The 8,903-nt window shown below is 46.6% G+C and overlaps 2 protein-coding genes across 2 annotated transcripts; one reads left to right on the top strand and one right to left on the bottom strand.

The window, feature by feature from the left end:
- Window positions 1-1,245: 1,245 nt before the first annotated feature.
- LOC6495067 (dynein intermediate chain 2, ciliary) lies at window positions 1,246-6,361 on the top strand. Its single transcript, XM_001959101.4, has 7 exons — window positions 1,246-1,445; window positions 3,380-3,816; window positions 4,129-4,354; window positions 4,413-4,839; window positions 4,895-4,972; window positions 5,028-5,841; window positions 5,901-6,361. The coding sequence occupies exons 1-7, from the start codon at window positions 1,398-1,400 to the stop codon at window positions 6,082-6,084; spliced, it is 2,214 nt and encodes a 737-aa protein (XP_001959137.1). The 5' UTR covers window positions 1,246-1,397; the 3' UTR covers window positions 6,085-6,361.
- On the bottom strand, window positions 6,138-8,573 carry LOC6495580 (fukutin-related protein). Its single transcript, XM_001959100.4, has 3 exons — window positions 7,537-8,573; window positions 7,356-7,472; window positions 6,138-7,294 (listed from the first exon to the last, which is right to left on the bottom strand). The coding sequence occupies exons 1-3, from the start codon at window positions 8,275-8,277 to the stop codon at window positions 6,437-6,439; spliced, it is 1,716 nt and encodes a 571-aa protein (XP_001959136.1). The 5' UTR covers window positions 8,278-8,573; the 3' UTR covers window positions 6,138-6,436.
- Between the last annotated feature and the right edge of the window lie 330 nt (window positions 8,574-8,903).

Genomic DNA, 8,903 nt, shown 5'->3' with positions numbered 1-8,903 from the left:
ATCCCCTTTCGAAATGGGGAAAGTGCATGGGGAGGCCTATATGGCCCACAGCGATAGCCATATCTTGGCCAATTTCCATCCGATTCTTGAGCGGAATACCTTAAACGATTTGTGGATCGATTCTTCACCATTCTGCATCAAAATCTAGAAACAAAATATTTTTAAAATTTTTTCTCAAATTTTCTGGGCTATCCCCTTTCGAAATGGGGAAAGTGCATGGGGAGGTCTATATGGCCCACAGCGATAGCCATATCTTGGCCAATTTCTATCCGATTCTTGAGCGGAATACCTTAAACGATTTGTGGATCGACTCTCCACCAATCTGCATCAAAATCTAGAAACAAAATATTTTTTAAATTTTTTGTCAAATTTTCTGAGCTATCCCCTTTTGAAATGGGGAGAGGCCTATATGGCCCACAGCGATAGCCATATCTTGGCCAATTTCCACCCGATTCTTGAGCGGAATACCTTAAACGATTTGTGGATCGTTTCTCCACCAATCTGCATCAAAATCTAGAAACAAAATATTTTTTAAATTTTTTGTCAAATTTTCTGAGCTATCCCCTTTCAAAATGGGGAAAGTGCATGGGGAGGCCGATATGGCCCACAGCGATAGCCATATCTTGGCCAATTTGCATCCGATTCCTGAGCGGAATACCTTAAACGATTTGTGGATCGATTTTCCACCATTCTGCATCAAAATCTAGAAACAAAATATTTTTTAAATTTTTTGTCAAATTTTCTGAGCTATCCCCTTTCGAAATGGGGAAAGTGCATGGGGAGGCCGATATGGCCCACAGCGATAGCCATATCTTGGCCAATTCCCACCCGATTCTTGAGCGGAATACCTTAAACGATTTGTGGATCGTTTCTCCACCAATCTGCATCAAAATCTAGAAACAAAATATTTTTTAAATTTTTTGTAAAATTTCCTTAAAAATGTGGAAATTTATGGGGAGGACGATATGGCCCCCAGCGGTGGCTATATCTTGGCCAATTTCCAGCAATTTTACATAAGCTTTATTTCCGCCCGAGGTTAGCTTTTCCTTCCCGTTGTTCTTGTCCAAATCGATATGCAAATGGCAACCGAAGCTCGGTGCGTAAGCTGATTGCCAAATTTCTATAGAAACTGAAATAAACAAAGTAATCGGAGTGGCAGACAAAAGCCTCCTGGACTTATTCAAAGGATTACGTAAAATATTGGTTTAGTTTGCTTTGATTCTGTCAAATACGCACACAAAAAGCAACTTTTCAGGCGGCTGTCAGTGGCCGAAGCAACACAGCAGAAACACTTTTAAATCAAGTTGGAGAGAGGATTTGTTAAATTTTATTAGAAATTGTGAAGAGCCTAGTCCGGTGGCGTTGATACCCGTGGAATCTGAGGAGTTGCAGTGACGATGGCCCAAAAAGCAGGAAAAGGTGATGGAAAATCGGGAAAAGGGAAGGTAGCTATCAAAGTCAATATATTTATTTTACGAACTAGAATGGAATTACACCTGACACACTTTATACACACATCCTATCGCCTCGATGGCTGGCAACGTAATGCCAAAATGAAAGTCCTTGCTGCGACTGCCCGTCTATTTTTGGGTTTAAAAATTTTTTGCGCTTATTTGCGCTTACTTTTTAATAAGTTTGGCTGAAAGCTTGGCTCCGGCAGGCAGCCCTCTTTGATGGAACTTTGTCACGAAACATAATTTGCAATTTCCTGCCCTTCCGGCTGTAGAGGAGGCGTGGCACTACAATGGCCACCATGTGCGTGCCAAGCCGGAAAGCCAGGAGGAAATAGGAGGCAGAGCTAGAAGGCCCGATCGTAGCGGTGCAATTAGGTTACAGCTACCAATTTAGTTGGCCTGGCCTTAAGGCCCAGCTGAGCTGGTGAGTGTCGAAGTCTCATCAGGCCCAACGCAATAAAAGAGTCGATAAATCACTCACGAATACGACCCTAGGCTCACCTTATTCATTTAGATTCACATCAAAATAAATATGTATTTCTGTAAGAGCCAATCTCGGTGTCGCACTACCCCTTCCAGGACATCATAATCAAGTTGTGTGCAATTTGTTTATTTCGCCTCATCCTGTTGTGACGTCAGGACGAAAAGTTTTCTGCCTCCATTCGCGTTGAGAGGCCGCTGACGTGACGAACGTCATCGGGATTGTCTTGGCTTTCAGTTTGTTTTCCTTTGGTTCAGTCTAGCTTTGCGACTCTTTCCGGACAGGTTCCTCCGGAGCGAAGCCGGATAGATTTCTAAAGGTCCTTTGTGACCCCGTCTCGTGGTGTTCTCGTGGTCATTCATTTTCAATTCGCTATACCAATCACAAGCCAGGATGTGGAAACTAGCCAACAAGGCCATGGCGGTATTTGACCATTAGATTGCATCCCCACTAGCCACTTTTAGCCGGTTCTTTTAGCTGATTCAGCAAAGTAGTTCTGTGTGAATGTGAGTGTGTGTGCTCTGCGTTTCAGAACCATTTTCGAGGGTTTATAAAATGGTTCAAAAATTTCTGTTTTTAAACTAAATATTACAATAAATCATTCAAAAGATTTTAAAAAATTATATGTTAAAGGGATAAGCTAACATTTTTATATTATTTTTGGTGTAAATTGTTATTCAAAAAACATTTTAAACCCGAACGTCTGACATTTTGAGTTTTGAAAGCTCAGCTACAAAAGTATAGAAGAGGGAATGGTGGGGTTTATATAGTGATTCTAAATCAAAGATTTATAAAATATTCGATTATTTATTATTTTATATGTTCTGAAACGCATTGCCAAGCTAGGGACTTGTAAATATCCATTTGGAGTGACTGATTTTATCTAATTTGAATAACCGAGTTCTCTTCATACCAACATCTTGTAAATACAAACCGCAATCTGTAGCTTTTCGCCAAGAAAGTAAAGTAAATACAAGTCGTAGTAGTAGAATTTAAGTAGGACAGACGCTCTCCATCTCAATCACAATTAGTCCAGTTGGCAGTGGAATGGCGGAAGATATGGCAACTGCCACAGAAACCGACGTACCAGAGGAGGAGGAAGTGGCCAGGGACAGCGACGGCGACGATGATGGCGACGAGGTAACGCCTCCTGGCAGGATACACCGTATTACCCGAGATTCGGGTGTTTCTTCTTTCAAGCCGCATGCCGCATTCCGCTTGGTTCCCCTTTCTCATTCTCTTCCACTTGACCCAAAACCCATCATGTCCTTGCACCCCAAGATGACTCCAGTGGGGTAAGTATTCACCCACCTAGATCCTCCATCCCGGCTGCGTTACTTTTGAGGCACCTCAGTGGATTGTTGCATGCACCGCACCTACCCAATTGCCACACACACACTTGTCCGCAAAGTTCGTCATGCTGTTGCTCCCTTTCCCCCAGCTGAGGAGCTCCAAGACCAAGGGAGGCGAAGGAGGAGGCGGAGGCGGCGATGCCGACGACTACGAGGCCTGGATGCGATCCCGGCAGCTGCTCAAGCCGGACGACCAGCTGGACCTCACCGAAGCCGAGTTGGGCGAGGAGGTCACCAAAGTTCTGACGCCCACAAACACCAATATTATACGCAACCTGGTCGTCTATAGCTTCAAGGAGGGGGAGTTCGTTCTGGCCCCCACGCCGGGCAACACGGTCACTCTGATCTCCTTTGCCGGCAACTCACTGCACGTGGACTCGGAGGAGGCGCGCCGACAAATCGAGGAGTCAGAGGAGATCGGTTACCCACTGCCCATGCCCAACTATACGGTGGTGGAGCAGCGCGAAGTGGAGCCGGGAGACGGCGAGGAGGGCGAAGGCGAGGATGAGGACGATGGCGGTGGTAAGAGGTAAGTCATGTTCAAGAATGGTAATATCTTACAGGTGATTACTTCCTTTAAACTGGGGCGATATGGGCACGCGATACAAGAAGTTGTGAATAAACTTAAATTAGTTTCCAGTCGTAATAACCAAGCCTGCTTCTTTTGGGACCTTTTTTTTTTGGTCATGTCTAAATGCTAATACATGCAGACATAAAAAAAAACTTTTCTCAAGGGTCGATATTACCTCATACTTTCTCTCTTGTTACCAATGTACCAGCTACTTTATTGTTTACATGCCGAAAATAAGAATTTTGAAAATAATCCATTTATGCATTTTAGTCAGAAGGATGACGCTGGAGAGGAGGAGGAGGTCGAGGAGGAGGACGACGAGGAGGGCAAAGGCACTGAGGGGGATGAGGGCGAGGGAGAGGGAGAACAACATCGGGACGACGAGGAAACCGCTGGTGGAGCCCGGGCAGTGGCAGTCCCATCCAAGAAACGCAAACTCATCAACCAGTTCAACTACTGCGAACGAGCTGCCCTGACCACCACAAACCCCAAGAGAGTAAGATATCCTAAAATAATATCAATTAGACAATAATGTAATCCCTACTGCCCTCCAGAATGTGGACACCCAGACCATTCCTCCACCCCGTTCCCAGTATGGAGCCAATGTATTGCAATGGGTGATCTATGACTCATATCTGGAGAACTTTGCGGAGCAGCAGAAGGATGGCGGAAAAAAAGATGAGAAGAAGCGCGGAATGCGGGCCAAGAAGTTCCGGGACAAGTCCGCCATTGCCGAGCAGCTCAACAAGAAGTATCTCAAGTGCTGGCAGATCCTCGAGCGGATGATCAACCAGAATATCTACGATGACATTGCTCACGACTATCGCTATTGGGAGGATCCGGCCGACGAGTTCCGGGATGGAGAGGGTAACCTCCTTCCTCTGTGGAAGTTTCAGTACGACAAGACCAAGAAGATGAATGTCACCGATATCCTGTTTAATCCCACTTACTATGATCTGTTTGCCGTTTGCTTTGGATCCCGTGCGTTTTGAAAAATATCAAAAAAAAATTTTTTTAATCGATCTCCTATTTTCAGATGACTTCATGAAACAGACTAACGAAGGATACCTGTGCCTCTTCACCGTCAAGAATCCTTCTTTTCCAGACTACATCAGTAGGTTTCCATTTCTTTAAATTCAATACTATCCTTCTTACATCTCAATCTCTAGTCCAAACTGACAGTGGCGTAATGTGCTGTGACATTCATCACACATATCCTTTTCTGGCCGTGATTGGGCTTTATGACGGCAATGTGGCCGTCTACAATCTTCGCGAGGACTGCAAGGAGCCACTTTACGTGTCCAAGGGAGTGAACTGCAAGCATGCAGAGTGCGTGTGGCAGATCAGGTGGGGACCCGACATGCCCGATGGCGAGGTGAACTTCTTTTCAGTGTCCTCCGACGGACGCGTCTTCAACTGGATTCTGATGCAGAACAAGCTGTGGGTCACCAGCATCATTACGCTCTACAGGGACAATGGCATAGTGGACGGTCCGGACGGAACGAAAGTCAGTCTAAAAAGTGGAGGTTCCTGCATGCAGTTCCACCCCGTTGATCCAAAGATCTTTCTGGTGGGCACGGAGTGTGGCTACATCTACAAATGCAGCACGTCCTTCAGCTCCAAGTACCTAATGACCTACAATGCCCACAACATGTCCGTCTACCGTATTGACTTCAACCGCTTCAACTCCAATATATTCGTATCCTGTGGCGGCGACTGGCGGGTCAAAGTCTGGGAGGACATGCGGGCCGATCCGCTTTTCATTTTCGACTTGGGCGCTGCCGTGGGCGATGTCAAATGGGCCCCGTACTCCAGCACCGTGTTTGCCGCCGTGACTACCGAGGGCAAGGTTCACGTCTTTGACCTCAACGTTAATAAGTACAAGGCCATATGCGTCCAGGCCGTGGTGCCCAAGCGGAAGAACAAGCTTACCCGGCTGGCCTTCAACGAGAAGCTTGCCTTTATCGTGGTGGGCGATGAAAAGTAAGTGGCTATTGGATATATACTGGATATGGTCTTGCTGGACATCTTGTTTCTTTCAGGGGTGTCACCACTTCGCTGAAGCTCTCGCCCAATCTGCGCATGATGGTTAAGCCGCCAAAGAAACAGCTCTATTTGGACCAAACTACTCTGCAAATATCCAAGTTGGAGAAGCTCCTTTCGCTGGTCCGCGAGCTACCAGAAGGAGCGGTTATTCATGATGCGGCCACCACCGTTAAGAGCTAATCCCACATATGTGTGGAATATATTTTGATAGCCAAGGCAGATAAACACTGGAGTCTGATTGCATGTATTATATTTTACACATATAGATCTGCTGGTTCTAAAAGAATCGTAATTCATCCGCCTTATGTTTAGAGTTATGTTTCTATAAATCTATAAATTAATTATCAACTTGCGGTTGATGTCCATCAACCAAAGGAACTTGGAAACAATACCAAAGATCACAAAATTGTATAATATAATGCTCTAAGTCGTTCAAATAAACAAAACTGTAGTCAAATCCATAATGTTACAAAATTGTTACTAGACAGAAGTATACACCTATTGATCTCAAACAAACTGAACCCTAACTGACTTACTCCTCCTCCACGTCCACGTCGGCGGTCAGAACCTTGATGTGCTTGGCCTCCAGATACTCGAACACGTTGTTTGGACACATGACGCTCTTCCCCAGAAACAGGACGGTGGACATAGGATGCAAGAAGTCCGCCGAGAAGGTGCTAGCCTTCCAGCCGAAGAATCCACTGGCCCGCGCCTCCGTGCCACTGATCTCATAGGGCAGAAGATTGACGCCCACCTGGTTGGGCTTGGAGAACTGTACGCGGAAGTAGTGGCCATCGGTGGCCTTGATCCAATAGAAGCCCTCGTTGTCCACGTACGGTTTACTCTGCGATTTCTTCATTGAGTTGGATCGCTCCAGATCCTGGACGTTGAAACTTATGTCTATGTCATAGGCGTCCGGCGACAACTGATTCGTCTCTATGGCGCTCTTCAGGGCGTGATTGTCCAGCCAGTAGCGGATGCCCACGTTCTCGAACTCCTCCAGCACATGGTTGAAGGTCGTCCTAAGCTTGTCCAGGCAGCAAGGAGGCGTGTGCTTCTCCATGTAGGAATAGAAAGGTCTGCCGCCGTACACGTTCCCGATGCAGGACTTTGTCGTTCGCTCGCAGCCAAACAGATCGATGTCCGTAACCAGAGGGAGCGAGGTATTGGACGAGGAGAACTGGCCATCCAGGACCAGGCCGTGGCCCCATACCTCCCTCGCCTGAGCCTTGCCTGGAATCTTGTAGGTCCTCCGAACGATCCGCTTGATCTGCAGCTTCTTGTACATCTCCCGGAATTGTCGCCGCCGAAGCTCCATGCGTCGCTGTTTGGTGTGGAAGGAAGCAAACAGGCGTCGACCCTCCTGGAACGCTTGCGGGAACACCGTGGTCTGAAAGAATAAGTTACAGGATGAGATCATGGTTCATGAAAATATATGAGGTAGAATTCACCGAAAGATTGGCTATTTTGGCTTGCATGTAGAGCATCTCCGGGAAGGGTAGGGTAAAGGGTTCAGGCATTGCTCCCAGAGCAGCCACATCCAGCAGGATTGCATGTTTCTGGAGGAACTATAAGGAAGGATAGCATTAAATAAAGATTAAGATTCATATTTTTGTAGGAGGTAGTAGTCACCAAATCGCAGTGGCGACTGTCGTTGGTGGCCACCAACTCCAGCGTCCAGTTGGGCAGGTCCATTTGCATCTTCAGGCAGCTGCTGAAGGATTTGAGGTTGCCAGCGAACGGGACGAGGACCATGCGACGCACTGTTTCCTCTGGAGGAACGGGCGGACGCTGCTCCTTTGGCTGTCCCGGCTGCCCGAGGGAGTTGATCTCTCGGAGAATCTTCTGCAAGAGGTTCTTGCTGCTCAGCCGAACACTATCCGGCATGAGAAGGGCATATTTAGTGCGGATGGCGGCCAAAGGATTGAGCTCCTGACGTGTGCGTCGCACGTCAAAGGAGAGGCTTTGAAATATCACGGTGTGCTCCTCGCCGGCGGTGAGGTTCCTCTCATAGCTAACCGGTGGGTAGGCGTACTCCGCACCGCCTTCTTGGAGCACCAGAATGGGCATGTTGGGTATCACGTCCAGGATGCTGTCGATGCTGGCCTTCAGATCCTGTTCGAAATTGTACTGACCGTAGAACACTATAGTGATGGATTTCCGGATGTGCTTATTTGCGTTGCGCACTTTGTCCTTCGGTGACAGTTTAGCGACCTTTGGCATGTCCTCCGGCTCAGAGCTGGGATCCCCGGACAGAGCCCGGCTAATCCGACGCCAGAGCAGCGTGTTCCAGGTGTAATAGAAGAACACCAGGTTGGCTAACAGGAATCCCAGCAGAAGGAGTTTCACCAAACGCAGCCGGAACACTTTCATCTCGGACTACAGGTTGTGCTCAACGATGGTCCTCTGGCGGAGTGTGTATCTGTATCTGCGGCTGCTGCTGCTACTTCTCCCGGTTATTTAAACTGACTCCGCATCTACATGGCTGGATGGTTTCGTGCTGACCACCGGATCATGCTGGTTTCGTCCACTCATTCCGGGCACACTTTTCCTCTTTTTTGGCTAAACTTTTTCTATTTGTTATTTCTGCTTTTCACAACTTTGTTTTTGTGGCAATTCCTTTTTCCACGGTATGCGCAAATACAGATTTCCTCCCCCCTGCGGAAAAGCGCTTTCAGCTCGAACAGCTGACCCAAAGATACCTTTATTTTATCCTTGATTTCTGTTGGAAAAAGCTCTGGGTCCCTGGAAAAAGGGCTTTACGGTAAGCTTTTTTTTGGTCCTTTCAAAAAGGCCCCTTTTGTGGCGCCCTGTATTATTATCAAATTAATAGACTTATGTCTAAAATAATAATCTGAAACAAATATAAACTAAGTCTTATCATAAATTGTATAACAATATTTATATGAATATCTTTTGAACAAATAAATGTCTGTCAAGATAGATGAACTTAAATAATCATTCTACTCAATCTTATCGCACCTTCAACGATAAAAATC

This window comes from Drosophila ananassae, chromosome 3L (genome assembly GCF_017639315.1).
Source record: "Drosophila ananassae strain 14024-0371.13 chromosome 3L, ASM1763931v2, whole genome shotgun sequence".
In the NCBI taxonomy this organism is placed as follows: Eukaryota; Metazoa; Arthropoda; class Insecta; order Diptera; family Drosophilidae; genus Drosophila; species Drosophila ananassae.
Note: the sequence above shows the minus strand (reverse complement) of the source record. Positions and strands in the feature narration are given on the sequence as shown.